The sequence below is a fragment of the Cololabis saira genome, chromosome 22, assembly GCF_033807715.1.
Source record: "Cololabis saira isolate AMF1-May2022 chromosome 22, fColSai1.1, whole genome shotgun sequence".
NCBI lineage: Eukaryota > Metazoa > Chordata > Actinopteri > Beloniformes > Belonidae > Cololabis > Cololabis saira.
The window spans coordinates 9251689-9269169 of NC_084608.1; the positions used below are offsets into that span (position 1 = coordinate 9251689).

The 17481-nt window shown below is 44.2% G+C and overlaps 1 protein-coding gene across 1 annotated transcript; it reads right to left on the reverse strand.

The window, feature by feature from the left end:
* Positions 1-4591: 4591 nt before the first annotated feature.
* Positions 4592-16745, reverse strand: LOC133423470 (leukocyte elastase inhibitor-like). Its single transcript, XM_061713647.1, has 8 exons — positions 16566-16745; positions 16352-16492; positions 16021-16138; positions 13961-14103; positions 7191-7268; positions 6976-7065; positions 6725-6899; positions 4592-4961 (listed from the first exon to the last, which is right to left on the reverse strand). Exons 1-8 carry the CDS (start codon positions 16740-16742, stop codon positions 4735-4737), a joined length of 1149 nt encoding a protein of 382 aa, XP_061569631.1. The 5' UTR covers positions 16743-16745; the 3' UTR covers positions 4592-4734.
* Between the last annotated feature and the right edge of the window lie 736 nt (positions 16746-17481).

Consider the following 17481-nt stretch of genomic DNA (forward strand, 5'->3'; position numbering starts at 1 on the left):
CCAACAAAGTTGACGTTTACATCATCCGGACATCTACTTGTTTTCAGGCCCTGTGATAAAAAATACACATCTTTTACAGAATGGATCAAAGAAGTAACAGATGAGACAACTTCTCTTTTGAATTACAGGAAAATTCAAAGCAGTCAGGTGTATTTGTTACCGTCTTCAGCTCTTGCGGCAGTTTGACCTGGGCCTTCTGCTGCATCTGCATCTGCAGTCCTCCTGCAGGCTGAGACTGGTCCGTCTCAGTGAAGCAGAGAACCTGCAAGTTGTAGAGGTCGCTGTTAAGCTAGAAATCAATTCTCTGCAGTCATGATTAGTTGTGTTGTCCTGTTTACCTCATTAAACCTCATATTGACTCTTTTTATTAAATATTTCAAATGACTACAATCAAAACAATGTGATGCACTTTTAAAACAAAAAATCAACAACTCAGTGCCCTCTGATGTTGTCTCTGAACTGAGAGCATTGTTAATGAAACTATGTGCTATTTTTTATTTTTTGCTATGATGGGAAATTTAAGTTATTTTGGGTTTTGAGCCATCTGCTATTTATTTTTGCTATGATGGGAAATTGAAGTTATTTTGGGGTTTTGAGCTCTTTTCCTTTCTTTATTTTGCTATGATAGGATATTTGAGTTTACTGATAATTCATTTCAAAGTCGTGAGCTTTGCTCTTTTCTATTTGCTGTAACCAATGTAAGGTACCAGTAAAAGGGGTAGGTATATATAAGCCTTGCTTCTACCTACACCCTTTCGGTTACAAATGTACCGAAATAAATAAACATTCATTCATTCACAATACACCTGTCATACTGATGTATTGATGATGCCATTTCTCACGCAGGTGCTGTATTCCTGTTGGCTGGAGGGGGAGATTGTATCGCACCACAAGGGAGAGTGCATGTACAGTTAGTAAGTTCTCTTAAGAAAAATGCTGCTGCAAGTTCAAGCACGACCACATGCTGCTGCTCCCTTTTCTTATCAGAATGACGTCTCAGGCCTTTCCAGTGAATTTCTTTCTGGTTGTGCAGTGTTCTGCTGGGAAAACCTGCAGGCTGTCTGTCACATGAATGTTATTTTGGCACTAAGCACCCACATGGCAACACCTTTTCCATAAGGTAGTCACCTCTTCCTGCGGGTCATCAGTGCCCCTCAACAAATTTATAGGAAATGTGTAAAAAACACAAATCTGAGGTGTATGACAGGGGTCTCAGGAGCTTCATCTTATGCGATGCAGCAACACTGTCGTCACTGCTGCAGCTCTGCTGCACAACAGTTTGTTCGCAAATTGAGTATGTGACAATGTGTTTCCAACCATCAGAGAAGTCAAATTTTCTCTCATCAAAAGCGTCCTCCATGCCCATGCTGGTCAGGACTCTGTTCAGGTCATACGTCTCCTCCAGCTTGAATCGTGGCAGACTCACGTTGACCTTCGTCACAGTCAGCTCACCTGTCCACTCCATGAATTTCTCATAGGTCAGCTGTTTCTCCAGCTGAGAGGAGAAGGTATCAATGAATAAATGAATCAGTGTGCATTCATAAATTTAAATGATTGTGTTTTAGACTCCTACCTTCTCCAGACCCGTTGTATCGTCTATATCTTTGGGTAAGAAGATCAACATGCTCCAGGATCTGTCCAGCAGTGGGAGTCAAACATTGCAGCAAAGCAAATATGAGGGATTTAATAGATTTCTCCCTTATGAAAGAAGCACCAGAACAATGGTATTTAATGTATTTTCACCCGAATGTATAAGAATATAAATCAATAACTCAAAATTCTAACCCCGAAATCTAAAATGGTCTCAATCTTCCATACCAGATTCCTATCATATTAAACATCTGATCTGAAATATCTGAAAACTGATGCAGATTTTTATTACAATTAAACAATCCAATAGAAAGCAACAATTGTACCAAACAGATCTATCAGATCTGTAGGGTCTGTACCTAATTTTAAGATTTCTTGCTTGTGTTGTTCTCTCAGATCTAAGTTGCTTTGACTAAAAGCGTCTGCTAAATGACAGTAGTAGTAGTACTGTAGTAGTAGTAGTAATAAAAGTAAAAGTAGTTGTCTTCTATTTTGATTCAGAAACAGAGTTGAAGAGATTTACTTTTTAGATGCATCATCTTCTCCAACTCAAGATGGTCTTAGACAACAGGACCTAAAATAGAGTTTTATTTTACTCAGACAACATTTCTATGTTTTATTGAACTTTATATATTTTTGGCAGTTCATCTATCTTCAGGTGAATCAGTTCTCAAGAGGCTGCAACAGTTGGGAGGGGTAACAGTACAGCATGACGGTGCCTCTACAAGATTTACTTCAGTTCACCCCCCCATGCTACGGAAACTCAGGAGTTTTGCCAAAGTGTACTGTAACTGACAACTTTCCTTGATCTAAATCTGAGTTCAAACACGAGGGCGTTCAGAAGTGCTCACGGCACCAGGACACCCTGGACTGCAGTTAATTCACAGACAGATGGTCAGGTTTGCAGCTGTATATTGTTGACGTGGAAGTTGTGTTAGAAGATTGTGGAGACCTGGGAAAGGGACTTTTGATCTCTGATTGGGATGGCTCTGAAAGCACACCAGCTAAATCTGGAAAATGTTTGTTGTTTCCTCACTAATACAGATTCTAAGACAATATAGAAAGGACTGTTACTGTCTTGTCTTCAGTCCTGCCCTTTGGCCAGATCATCATCGCAAATGAGAATTTGGTTCTCAACTGGTTCAATGAAAGTTAACTAAATAAAACTAAAATAGCTTGCGTAAAGCAGAAGTTCATCATTCCTTTATTGTTGTGCTGTTAGAAATGACACAAGATGATAGTCATTTTAATTAAAGATAAACTATAAATGTGAAGAAAATAAAATCAGGATTATAATGTAAATCATAGTAAAAATGTAACAATAAAATCTAATTAAAGCTGCAAGCAGCGATGAACGGGCCCTCGCACTCATGGCCACCGCCCCCCATAAGCATATCAGAAATGACACCACCCACGGCTTTCTATGTCAAACCATTCAAAATTTATATCAGAAAATAGGGACAACCAATCAGAAGAAGGGGCGGGGCTAATTTTCAACAATTATGGTCAAGGACTCAATACCGAGTCCGATGACACCACCCATGACTCTTTATGTCAAACCATTCAAAAGTTATGGCAGAGAAAAGTTTTCTAGGGGGCGCTGTTGAGCCGTTAGGCCACGCCCATTAATGCAAACCATGAAATATCACATTTATCGCCAGGCCTGGCTTGCATGCAAAATTTGGTGACTTTTGGGGAACTATCAAATATGGACCAATCAGATGAAGGGGGGGCACGCATTTTGGCGTCTAGCGTCTCCACGGTAACACTTTTGAAAGAGAAAAGTAATGCGTGTAGTCACAGGATGGAGACACATATTTTGATGTATAACACATCTGGTTGTACGTTACGGTTCGGGCCGTATTAACTGCCGAAGGAATGGCATAAATTGCTCCAAAATTACGCGATTAATTCAGAATGTTCCAAATGGCCGACTTCCTGTTTGGTTTCGGCCATGGCGCCAAGAGACTTCTTTAAGTTGCGACATGATACAGGTGTGTGCAGATTTTCGTTCATGTACGTCAAAGCGTATTATGGGGCTTGAGGCGCAAAGTTTTTTCTGTCTGAACCAATCATATGATGGGTGGGCACGCTCTTTGGCGTCTAGCGTAGCCACGGTAACGCATTTGAAAGAGAAAAGTAATGCGTGTTGTCGCAGGATGGAGACGCACATTTTGATGTATAACACACTTGGGTGCACGTTACGGTTCGGGCCGTATTAATTGCCGAAGGAATGCCATAAATTGAGCCAAAATTACACAATTAATTAAAAATAGCAGACATCCTGTTCGTTTCGGCCATGGTGCCAAGAGACTTTTCTTTAAGTTGTACCATGATACAGGTGTGTACCGATTTTTACGTCTAACCGTATTGTGGAGGTTTGAGGCACAAAGTTTTCCGGGGGGCGCTGTTGAGCCATTATGCCACACCGATTAATGCAAACCATTAAATATCAAATTTTTCGCCAGGCCTGGCTTGCATGCAAAATTTGGTGACTTTTTGGGCACGTTTAGGGGGGCAAAAAGGCCCTCCTTTCGTCAGAAGAAAGAAAAATTCCTACAGCTACAATAGGGCCTTCGCACTGTAAGTGCACATTAACTAAGAAATGAAACAATTCTCTATTGTTTTATTTTTAAATGAGAGCATTACATTAGTACATTAAGTAAGTAAAGTTTATTTATATAATGCTTTTCAGACATTTGTCACAAAGTGCTTTACAGAATAAATAAAAAAAAAAAAAAAAAAAAGGTTTAGAGCAATAAAATGAATGATAGAAAAAAAAAAACTTAACAATGCAGTTTACATAAAAGCCTGTTTAAAAAAAGTAGGTTTTTAGTTGGCTTTTAAAAGAGCTAACAGACTCAATACATCTAAGAGGTCCAGGCACAGCATTCCAAAGTTTAGCGGCCATAACCTTGAAAGCTCAGTCACCAGGGTGAGAAATGCCCAGGACTGACATAGGTAGGAGCACTGGGTGATAAAAATGGGGGGGGGGGGGGGGGGTAAAGGAGAGAAAAAAAAACAAACATGTATTATTGTGAGTAAACTTTGTTTTTAAAGCAGAAACAGGTCTCCCGTGCTCTCGGTTTTACAGTTGAGCTTCAGTGTCTTCTGCCTCCTCTTGTAGTTTTAACACTGACTCGCTCACACCGGGCAGCAGAAGCGCCCAGCAAAGAGAACGCTCATGGTGGCGTTGTGGCGGATGAAGAACAGGAAGGGCTGGTCCGCACGGAAATTTGGCATCATTCTATAACAATTCTCTTGACAGTAGCAAGCAGTGGCAGCAGCAGCCTCCGTTCCCTCCTCGTTTACCTCCACAAAAGCCTTGTGGGTGACTTTCGACAGAACCAGTTTCTTGTTCCCGGACATACCTGTGACAGAAGAGGAGTGAAAGACATTTTTAAATGAAGTGTGTGTGTGTGTGTGTGTGGGGGGGGGGTTAACCTGGACAGTGGGAGGAAGCCGGAGTAACCGGAGAGAACCCACGCAAGCACGGGGAGAACATGCAAACTCCACACAGAAAGACCCCGCCGGGCCTGGGAGTCGAGCCGGGAACCTTCTTGCTGTGAGTTAACAATGCTAACCAGTAACCACCAAGCCATCGTGCTGCCCGTGACAGTGGTTGACAATCCATTTAGTTTAATCAATTCTATCACCAATATACTGGATATCAGCCTCATCAATAATCTCACCATGTGTTGTGTCACCTGCCGCCCATATTCAACATCTGCAATAAATGGAAATTGAGGCTTTGTTTTGGAACTTTTGAGGCTACCATGAACCACGTGACCGCTCTGGCGGCGAGATCAAAAGTTGTCGCAACTCTGTTTTATCCACTGCTCTATGTCATAAAAGTGCCATGCCTGCTGGGGTTTTGAGTCATTTTTTGAGCTCCTTGTCTAAAACCATGTCCTGTTTATCCAGGCCATCTCTCAACATTAATACATCACTGTATTCCACACATTTTTCAAGCAGATGAATTAAAACAACATTTTGCTCACATTGCAAAGGTGCGACCGAGGGAGACTGCAGTACTGGACTGAACTGCCTGTAATCCTCCCGTCTGACAGAGAATTTGTAGATAATTTTAAAACAACTTGGTACCACGATGACGCCATACTATCAGAGCCGGATTTAGCGAGGCCCACTAAGGTGGGCAGACTGAAATATAGGGTGGGCGACGGGCGAAAACATTTGTGGGTCAAACCCCCAAAATGCATAGAAAACTTTGCTATCATATCAGTTCATCTATCTTCTCCTTCTTTGACCAACAGTATGTTAACCCAATTGCCCTTCCTGACACTTCCCTCTGCATTTACCCGGGCTTGGGACCGGCACAAATAGGACACTGGCTTGTGCCCTGTTTTTTGCATGCATATATATATATATATATATATATATATATATATATATATATATATATATATATATAAAAAAAAATAAAACCCCAGAGCGTAGGCTCTGCATGGATTTAAAAGGTCCCGCGGCAGGCTGGTGGCTCCAGAGCCTGCACAGCATTGCACCGCCACCCGCACCGGCACTCTCTGCCCTCGCCCGGATGGAGAGAGGCGTCGGAGGCTTTTGCTTATATCCTGCATTCACACTGAAATTTTAATTTGTCTCATTCTACCTGCAAACACATCAAGGTGTTTAATAGTATGCAAGGCCGGTTTTAGGGGGGGGGGGGGGGGCAAACACAGAAAATACATTTCAGTGTTTTTTTGTCTAAAATAAAATAAAGTTTATAATCACTGTCTCGGTTCTCCCATCTGCCCACTCTGCTGGTATCAAGAAAGAGAGCGACATCGCCAATATGCATCATTTCTTTAAGCCTATAGGGAAGCTGCTTCTCTCCCACATGGAGATGAGCCAATAGAGGTGTTTTAGGCATCTGGTTAGGATGTCCCCTTGAGATCTTCCTTCGGAGGGGTTTCAGGCACATCCAATCAAGAGGACGGGAAAAGACTCAGGACATGCTGAAGAGAATATTTCTTATTCGGCTTGGGAACGCCTTGGTTATCTCCTGGAGGAGCTGGTCTGGGAGAGGGAGGTTAATGGATAGATCATGGAGAAGTTGCCCCTTCCACAGCTGTTAGCAGATACATGTCCAACTGTGTGTTTCAAGGTGTCTCACCGGAGAGGTCGCTCTTCCCCTTATCAAAAGCGTCCTCCATGCCCATGCTGGTCAGGACTCTGTTCAGGTCATACGTCTCCTCCAGCTTGAACCGTGGCAGACTCACGTCGACCTGCGTCACAGTCAGCTCACCTGTCCACTCCATGAATTTCTCATAGGTCAGCTGTTTCTCCAGCTGAGAGGAGAAGGTATCAATGAATAAATGAATCAGTGTGCATTCATGAATTTATACACGTGTTTTAGACTCCTACCTTCTCCAGACCAGTTGTATCGTCTTCTATATCTTTGGGTAAGAAGATCAGCATGCTCAACTCCTTCCCTTTGTAAGGCATCTCCAGGATCTGTCCAGCAGTGGGTGTCAAACATTACAGCAAAGTAAATATACCAGCAAATGTACAGTACATGCTGCAGTCTTTGATTTACCTATTGATTAGTGCATCATGTGACTGATCGTGTACTTGATTACCTGGCAGTTGACTTCAGGGATGAAAGCATAGGGAACGTGAATTTCCTGCGTCATCATCTTTACTTTCTTTTTGTCATTCTGTAAAAAAGAAACACAAGCTCTTTTAAATAAGAAACTGCATTAGAAAGTGATCAGATCATCATATTACTAGTTGATAACAGCCTGGACGGCCCCTTTGATCTGTGGTGCAGAGTATGTGGTAATGTGCAACATTGATTCATCTGACCACTCCACGTGTTTCCATCCTGGAAGCCTCCAGGACCAGAGACAACAAAGCCACCAGTGTAAAATCTTAACGCAAGGCTTCTTTCTTGATCAGTAAACGTTTTATAGGCTTTTTAGATGTATTTGGAGGTGACTGGAGCCGTGTGCAGTAACTCTTGACAAAAGGTTTTCTCTCCTCCATGTCTTCCTATCAGCTCCTGGTGACACATCTTGGTGAAATGTTGTCTGGACCTTTTCATTAAAATTCCTCCAGAGTCCATCTTTGTTCCTTAAAGACTGAGCCTTTATCGATACCAGCTGTGAAACATCTTGTTTGAACCAACATCACATATTTTCTTCCTACTCAAAAGTAAAACTCCATGTATATTAAACTGAATGATGTTTAACATCTTTCATATCATTTCAACTTTTTCAGTTCAGTTTCAAAATTGCACAGCCTTAAACTTAAACCTGGTTAACAGTATAAAATATTTTGCAACAAAAACAGTAAAACGGGCTTCCGGTTGGTGAGCAGATGGAGTAGACATGTTTCGTGAGTGCTCCCGTGAATGCCAAACTTTTTAAACCACCAAGCCCTCAAACTTTCAAACTTTTTCCTTTAAAAAGGATTCCCTGTTGCTGTTTTTCTTTTTTTTTGTCTCGAACGAGCCCACTTACCTCCGAGATGGCTTCAAAGAGCGGCAAGTCGGGCAAGAAGGACGATGCTGGCGCTGTCTTAACCCTGGCGGCCATTACCACGTTGCTGGAGGAACACCGTGCTGCCCTGGCCGCAGAGTTCAAAAATACTTTCAGTCAGCTCGACTCCAAACTCGACCAAACGCGGCTCGCGGTCGAGGACCATGGCCAACGTGTTTCGTCCCTTGAACTCGCCACAGAAGACCTCAGCCAGCGAGTTACGGATCTTGAAGGCATCTGCTCGACTTTACGGGATGATAATGCTCGGCTGAAGGCTAAGGTGGTGGATTTGGAAAGCCGGAGCCGAAGGCAGAACATCCGTATCCTGGGCTTACCGGAGTCGACCGAGAGCGGGTCTCCAGCGGCTTTCTTCTCCAAGCTGCTGTGTGAGTTGTTCGGGAATGATACGCTGCCGTCACCGCCGGAGATAGACAGAGCGCACCGCTCCCTCGCCGCCAAGCCGGCCCCGGGACAGAGACCGCGCCCGGTCATCCTCCGCCTGCACCGGTACCAGACGAAGGATATCCTCATCAGGGAGGCGCGCCGGAGGGGAAAGTTGGAATATCGCGGCCACACCGTCCGGGTCCTGGAGGATTACAGCCCCGAAGTTGCCAGCCAACGAGCGGAATACAGCGGAGTCATGTCGGAGCTGTACCAGCTGGGTCTGAGGCCGGCTCTGCTCTTCCCCGCCCGGCTCCGGCTCACGCTGTCCGGGGGGGCCAGGAAGTGGATCGGCTCCGTGGATGAGGCGCGCAAATTCATCACGAGTCGCAGCAAAACTTCAAACCCACCGTAACGGGACTGTTGGAGGCTGTCACGGCTCCGCCTGCAGCCCGGTGCGGCTCACTGACGCTCACGGACTGACTTTTTTTTTTTTCTCTCTCTTTTTTTTTACGTGAGTCACATTATTCCTGAGGGGAGGGTGAGCTCGCATTATTCCTGAGGGGAGGGTGAGCTCGCATTATTCCTGAGGGGAGGGTGAGCTCGCATTATTCCTGAGGGGAGGGTGAGTACCCCGCGACAACCAGTATTTTCTCTGTTAGTTTGACTGCCCCTTTGCAAATATTATTAATTTGCAGTTCTTTTTGGTTATTTGAGGGAAGGGGAAAACTAGGTGGTGAAGAGGGAGAGAAAGAGAAAAAAACAAAAAAAACAAAAAAAACAAAAAAGCTTTTCCGATTTACCTATAAGTTTTGTAATAATTGTAAGCTGTTAACCTTACTTTTACGCTGCTTAAGTCGGACGTTTTATATTTTAGTACAAATATTTCTGGGCTCATATCGGGACTTCCAGGTCAAGATTTGAGAGGGTATTCCTTTTTTTTATTTACATCTACACGTTTTAAGGTGCTAATATGTATACACCCATGATACGGGAGCAAAAGCTATTAGTGTGTAGGATAGGAAGATGTGTTATTGCACTATGTTTGTTTTGAAGAGCTTGCTGCTTTTTCTTCCTTTTTTTTTTTTATTTTTCTATAGCAGCTGTCTTAGTTGGGGAGGGTGGGTCGGGGGGATATGTCACTGCCAGAAACTTTGCATTAACTCTTTTCAACTCATTACTTAATGTGGGTCACATTCAACCTCCTTTCCGTTCTCTTTTTTTTTGCCTAGGTCATTGTGCACACCTAATTTTTCTTCTTAGATATTATGAGTAGATACTTGAAGTTGGTGAGCTGGAATGTTAAGGGTCTGAATCACCCTGTTAAGAGGAAGAGGATCTTCTCACATCTAAAACACCTTAAAACAGAAATAGCCTTTCTACAAGAAACTCATATTCGCAGTTCTGATAATAGCCGCCTGTTCCCGAGGTGGTCAGGGCAGAGATTTCACTCCTCCTTTCAAGCTAAGGCCCGAGGAGTTTCAGTGTTGATCAGTCAGGATGTTTCATTTGAGCAGCACAATGTGATTTCTGACAAGTTTGGTCGCTACGTGATCGTTTCTGGGAAATTATTCAATACATTGGTCGTACTTGTGAACGTTTATGCCCCTAATTCAGATGATGCAGTCTTTTTTGAACGACTGTTTTCACTGCTCCCTGACCTTAATACATATTCTCTCATACTGGGTGGTGATTTTAATTGCTGGCTCGACCCAGTCCTAGACCGATCCTCTACCAACCCCGGCACAGCAAGTAAGTCAGCCCGTCTTATTCAGGCGTTCCTTTCTGACTACGGTGTTTGTGATGTGTGGCGTTCTTTACATCCATGTGACAGAGAATACTCCTTTTTCTCACAAGTGCACCACACATACTCGAGGATTGATTATTTTTTTATTGATAATCAACTGATTCCCCTGGTTCATTCCTGTGCTTATCAGAGCATTGTCATTTCCGACCACGCTCCTGTGGTTCTAACCATGTCCCTTCCTGACCTACTTCAGAGAGACAGACAATGGCGATTCAATTCAACTCTGCTGTCGGACACAAATTTTGTTAAATCAATGGAAACGGAAATAGCCTTTTTCCTATCCACGAATATGACTCCAGGAATGTCTAGTCTAACTGTCTGGGATTCCCTCAAGGCTTATCTCCGGGGACAGATTATATCCTACACTGCTAAGGTGAGGCAAAAATCTTATAGGGAGCGATCAGACCTTGCCCGCCAAATTAAAGAGGTCGATGAAGAATATTCTCGGACTAAATCCCCAGATCTTTACAAAAAGCGGCTAGAACTTAAAACTAAATTTGACCTGCTTACCACTCACCCAATTGAACAGTCACTTCTGAAAAGTAAAACCAGGTTTTATGTTTATGGAGACAAATCTGACAAATTATTAGCCAACCAACTTAAAGGCTCTAAGGCTAAACAAAATATTTCTAAGATTCGATTACCAAATGGCCATGTAACTACAGACCACTTACTCATAAATGAAGCATTCAGGGACTTTTATACCCAGCTATACACCTCGGAATCTCAGACTGATCGAGATGAGATTGCGGACTTTTTAAATAGTCTTAGTATTCCCAGTCTTTCACCAGATCTAAGGAAGACATTAGAAGAACCGATATCCCTGATGGAAATTACTCGAGCCATTTCTTCACTGCAGTCGGGTAAATGTCCTGGCCCTGATGGCTTCCCGGCGGAATTTCTAAAGAAATTTTCTACTTTGCTTTCCCCATTGCTATCTTCAGTTCTTTCAGAATCCTTCAGCCACGGTTCCCTCCCTCCTTCTTTTTCGGAGGCCTGCATCACCCTCATAGCTAAAAAAGGGAAGGATCCTACTGAATGCGCCTCCTACAGGCCCATCTCCCTCTTAAACACAGATGCTAAAATCCTAGCTAAAGTCCTAGCCCATAGGCTGGAGAATGCCCTCCCCACAATTATATCTGAAGACCAAACTGGCTTCATTAAAGGTAGGCAGTCTTACTTCAACACAAGGCGACTGTTCAATATTATCTACTCTGCCTCTGAGGCTATCCCTGAATGCGTTGTCTCTCTGGATGCGGAGAAAGCATTTGATCGCGTCCAATGGGATTATCTCTTTGCTGTGCTGGACAGGTTTGGTTTTGGTCCGAACTTTGCTCTGTGGATTAAACTTCTCTATTTACACCCAACAGCCTCAATTCGTACTAACTCTCAACGGTCAAAACCATTTAATCTGCATCGTGGAACCCGTCAGGGGTGCCCCCTTAGTCCCATGCTTTTTGACATGGCTATCGAACCGCTTGCCACAGCGCTCCGATCTTGTGACGATGTGTCCGGTATCTGGAGAGGTGGCAGGGAACATAAGGTCTCGCTTTATGCCGATGACCTCTTGCTTTTCATCTCTCACCCTCTGGCCTCATTACCCCCTGCGCTGTCACTTCTCAGTCAGTTTGGGAAACTCTCAGGCTATAAACTGAATCTCAGCAAAAGTGAGCTTTTCCCTACCAATCTCGAATCGCATGCTTTAGACCTTTCCAATTTTCCCTTTAAAATCGCAAATGACAAATTCTCCTATTTAGGCATATCTGTGACAAGGAAACACAAAGACCTGCTCCAAGAGAATCTTATCTCATTGTTAAATGAGACCAAACAAACCCTTACACAATGGTCACCCCTGTCAATGTCTCTTGTGGGTCGCATCAATTCAGTCAAAATGACCATTTTACCTAAATTTTTGTACCTTTTCCAGACCTTACCACTCTTTATTCCTGGTTCTTTTTTTCAGTCCCTTGACTCAGTTATATCTTCATACCTATGGCGAGGTAAACGGTCACGTTTGAACAAAACTCACCTTCAAAAAATTAAGTCTGCAGGTGGTCTGGCCCTCCCAAACTTTCGTTATTATTATTGGGCTGCTAACCTGCGCTGCCTTGCATTCTGGTCCTTCTACTGCGACGGCGCTGACCGCCCTGACTGGGTTACATCCAACTGATGACCTGTCAATTCCTGCCCTACTCGGCTCCTCACTTCCACTTCCCTCACTTAAATCAATCAAAAACCCAGTGGTTAAACATTCTCTTAGAATTTGGGCCCAATTTAGGAAGTTTTTTGGTTTTCACAGCTTCTCTCTTCTTAGCCCCATTGCATCAAATCACTCTTTCAAACCATCCCTTGAGGACCCCACCTTCCAGGAATGGCACAGGAGGGGTATGATTCGTTTTAGAGATATGTTCATAGACGGCACCGTGGCATCTTTTGAGCAGTTAAGTAGTAAATTCAGCCTTCCAAAATCACATTTCTTTAGGTATCTTCAGGCTAGACATTTTGTTCTTTCCCAGACACCCAGCCCTGGTGCATCGATAGGCTTGACCACAGTTGACAAAGTTCTTGCCACAGACCCATTCAAAAAGGGGCTCATTTCGTCTTTCTATGGCATGTTGCTGGATCTTAAGAGTGCCCCTACAGATAAACTCAAAGCAGCATGGGAGCAGGACTTAGGGCTTCCCTTATCAGAGGATACCTGGGAGTCTATACTCAAACTGGTTAATACAACCTCCCTGTGCGCACGTCACTGCTTAATTCAGTTTAAAGTGGTACACAGGGCTCATATTTCCAAAGCAAAGTTATCCTCCATGTACCCAGATATTAGTCCATACTGTGTAAGATGTAAAGTAGCAGAAGCCTCTCTCATCCACATGTACTGGTCCTGCCCATGTCTAAATAAGTACTGGATGGAAGTATTTCATACTCTCTCTCTGGTGCTTAAAATCAGATTAGAACCAAACCCACTGACTGCCCTGTTTGGGGTCATGGAGGGAGGAAGGAAGTTAACCACTGCACAGGGGCACACTTTATCTTTTGCCTCCCTTTTGGCTCGTCGGGCAATTCTGTTCAGGTGGAAGGATCCCTTCCCTCCTACTCGTGCACAATGGCTGGAAGACATCATGTCCTGCTTAAAACTGGAGAAAATTAGATACTCGCTTCAGAAATCAAATAAGTTCCAGAAAGTGTGGGGACCTTTTCTAGAAGCATTCCAGACCCTGTGAACTATACTTCATATTTCTTTTGTATTCCTAGTGCAGGCTTTTGATGATAGAGTGACCTCATATTGTGATTAGTAATCTGGCAGTGACAGGGGAGGGATTAGTTTGGTCTGTAGTTTGTTTTTGTTACTATTTTATATTTTTTCATACTGTTTAATTGTTTTTTATATTTTGTACACTGGTGTATGCTATTATTAACATGCCCATGCCTACTCAAAATATTTGTAATCGACATGCAGCATTTCACCTTTTTTTTACTTTGTGAAAATTCCAATAAAAAGATCTTGAATTAAAAAAAAAAACAGTAAAACAAAAGTGACGTTAAACACCCCATATCACTGTTCCAGAGGCCTGCAGATTTTACTTGTCAGATCTTGGCTCATGTTCATGGTTTTACAGAAATTTAGAAACTGTGGTGACGTTAGTCAGTTTTCATTCCCTGGTTGCATATGTACTTTTACCTTGTTGAGTTTAAAGTGAGTATCATACGTTCTGATGCTCAGAAATGGTTCATTCCAGGTGCCTTTGAAGTAGATGGCGTTGACCAGCACCAGTCTGGACATCTTGTTCAACACACCTTCAGCCACCACATCCCTGATTTTCCCTGGTGATCACAACATCCACATGGAGCCATTTACAAGTAACACCAAGTGCAGAAACACGTCTAACCAACAACCTGCAAACATCAGAGCCTTTTGAACAGGAACTGTGATGACATGAATTAAAATAAATGAATACGTTTAAACTAAACTAACCAATCTTATTTTTTTTTTTATTAATTGTTGCAGTAGTCTTGATTTAAGTCTCTTCAAGGATCAACAGAGACTCATATTTAAAATAACTATTGTTATTTTAAATATAGCTATTATAAAGTTTTAAAAATGATAGATGCAAGGATACTTTGCACTTCATGGCGCATAAGTAACTTTATTATTGAAACGTTTAGAAATCCTGACTTCGGTGCGTGATTGTGTGTCTGTGTCGGTGAGAATGCGGTATGGAAGGGTCCTGCCATGGAGGATTTGAGCCTCCATTGGCAGGACATCAAAACTTAATAATTTATCAATATTATACAAAGATTATTATTATTATGTATAGTATATCATATTATTATTAGTATAGATATCGGATAGTTGAATGGATGAATGAATGGGATGCCTGGGTCTGGGGCCCTCCGTTGTCGGGCCTGCACGGGTGTCGCCTTGTTGGGGGGTTCCCTCTCTCCGGGCCCGTCTCCGGTCCCCCCCGCTGCCTCTGCGGCGGGGCGCCCCTCCGGTCTTGGAGGGCCACTTTCGTGGGGGGCGGGTGCACCTGCCCGCGTCGGCGGCCGGGGCGGCACCGTCTCTCCGGGCAGGCTGGCCCCCTGCCGGGTGGGGGTCGTTGGCCTGAAGGGTGAGGGCCTCCTGGCCGCGTGTCCGGCCCGGACCGGGTGGCCGGGGAATGCCTGGGTCGCGGTCCGCGGGATCCCTGGCTGCTTCTTCCCGCGCCGTGGGGGCCCCGCCCACGGGGCGGTGGGTTGCCTCCCTCCTGCTTCTCCCCTCTGTGGGGTTGCCGGTGGCCCGGACTCTTCCGTGTCGGCCTCTGGTCTCGCGGGTGCTCCCCCCCTCCCCCACTATAGATACACTTCAGGTAGAGCTTTGTTTGGTTTATCACACACACCAGTGGTGGAGGGAGTTGGACGATCAAAGAGTGGTTGTCACGCGAGCGAGCCGTCTGTCAATCTCCCCCCCTTTCCTCCTGACAGGCAGCTGGCAGACAGCCAAGCCCTTGCGTGCAAGCCGGCAAGCCACATTAATTAAAGAATTTCATAATAGCAACAGCTGTTAAATATTGATGACTGCTGGCAGGCGCTCAAAAGGAAGGACACGGACACGGACACGGACACACACACACACACACACACACACACACACACACACACACACACACACACACACACACACACACACACACACACACACACACACACACACACACACACACACACACACACACACACACACACACACACACACACACACACACACACACACACACACACACACACACACACACACACACACACACACACACACACACACACACACACACACACACACACACACACACACACACACACACACAACCACACACGGGGGGGGTTAGGTAGCAGTAGCGGAGCTTAGACTGCGATCAGATCTCAAGATTTAGGTCGATTGCTGTTGTTTTGGTTGGCTCCGTGCCGGTTTCGTGTTTTGTTTGTGGTTTTTTGTTGCAGATTTCCAGTGCATGCGTTTCCATGTGTTCCTGCTTCCTGGATTGGCAGTGGATGTCGTCACCGCCCCCCCCCCCCCCCCCAAAAAAAAAACAAAAAAAAAAACACTGGGTTTGTATGTGTATATTTATGCATGTGTACGCATATGTATATATATTAAATATAGTAAAAATGCACATGTGTATGCTTTTGGTTTCTACCGCCATGGTATCAAAAAAAAACCTGTGTGTGTGTGTGTGTGTGTGTGTGTGTGAGAGAGAGATCCACCTTGTGTCTGCTTCTCCACCCAGTTGTTTATTCTGATCCTGGCTTCTTGATGGCTGGTTATGAAGTCCACAGACTCCAGCTCTGCATCGTAATTTTTCCTGGTTTGTGTTAAGAACTCCTGAAATTTTTAATGACATTATCCTTCAGTACCGAGTCCATTCGTCTGTAAAACTGAACGATATTCCACACAGAAATGTTTCTTCCTGCTTAATTCACTCACACATTCAGTTTAAATGTCTCAGCTCAGGCTTCTGATTCTCAGTCTAATATGATACAAATACACAAAAGCTCACAAAGTCGCACCTTAATACACATGCAGAAACACGCTCACCTGCAGAAACTGGAAGGACTTCTCTCCATACAGCCTGTTGGCAACACTGAGCTCAAACGAGCCCCCTGACTTGTTGAGTCCACTCAGCAGTTGGTTAAACAGAGCGTGGACATCATCCTGACATTCCCGGGTGTTCAAGCACTGTGGAGAGCAGCAACTGATTAAAACTGCCCTTTAACAGTGTAACAAGCTCTGCTCTGAGTGTGAACTGCACCTCTGACATTTGCATTGCGGTGTTTCCTCTGGCTCCCAGCATCACCATCGCCAGGGCTGAGGAGATGCTGAAGGGAGAGAAGAAGATGTTTGCAGAGTTGTCGTCCTCACTCAGCTTTCTGAGCAAATCCAGGCAGAAGATGGCGTTGGCCTTGGTGAGAGGAGTGGGGGACGCCATCGAGTCTGATACACAGAAAAGAGACATTAAAACATTATTATCTCCCTATTATCTTCTTAGTAGATGGTCATTGTCTTTGCTAGAAAATGTATTTTACCCCACGGTTGTAACGGAGTGAGGTTTTGGACCCAAATACAGCACACAGATCACAGCGGTAGCTTGTCTGCTTCACTTTCTTTTCCACAACAGAGGCGAAGAGCAGGCAGGAATGCAGGACAAGGTCCAGGCAAAAATCAGTACCGGCAACGGGAAGTCGGAACAGAGAACGCTGGAGAGTCTTGCATCTAGATGGCAAAGAGACGATCTGGCAGTGAGAGTAACAGGGGGGAGCTTTTATACTGTCCTGATTGCTGAGGATCTGCAGCTGGGAGAGCAGGTGAAGGGAGTGAGTGACGAGGTGGGTGTGGCTGCAGATGGGGTGAGCAGGAGAGAGGGGAGTGGAAACGTACTGAAGGCTGGAGGACCAACCATGACAAAGGTTTGTAATCCTGGACATCATCCAGCATTACACTGTTGATGGAGATGGGTGTCAAAACAGATTTCCTCCTGCAGAATAAGTTAATTGACTTGATTTCTAACTGGGATATTACAAATAGTAGTAGTAGACGCAGATTGTTTCATTTATTTAAATTAAGACGTAGGACAGACACTTTAGGTTTAGGACAACAGAGATCTGGGAGTCATCTCACAAAAACAAGGTGGTATCGACGGTCAGGTGACTGATAATGTATTTACCTGC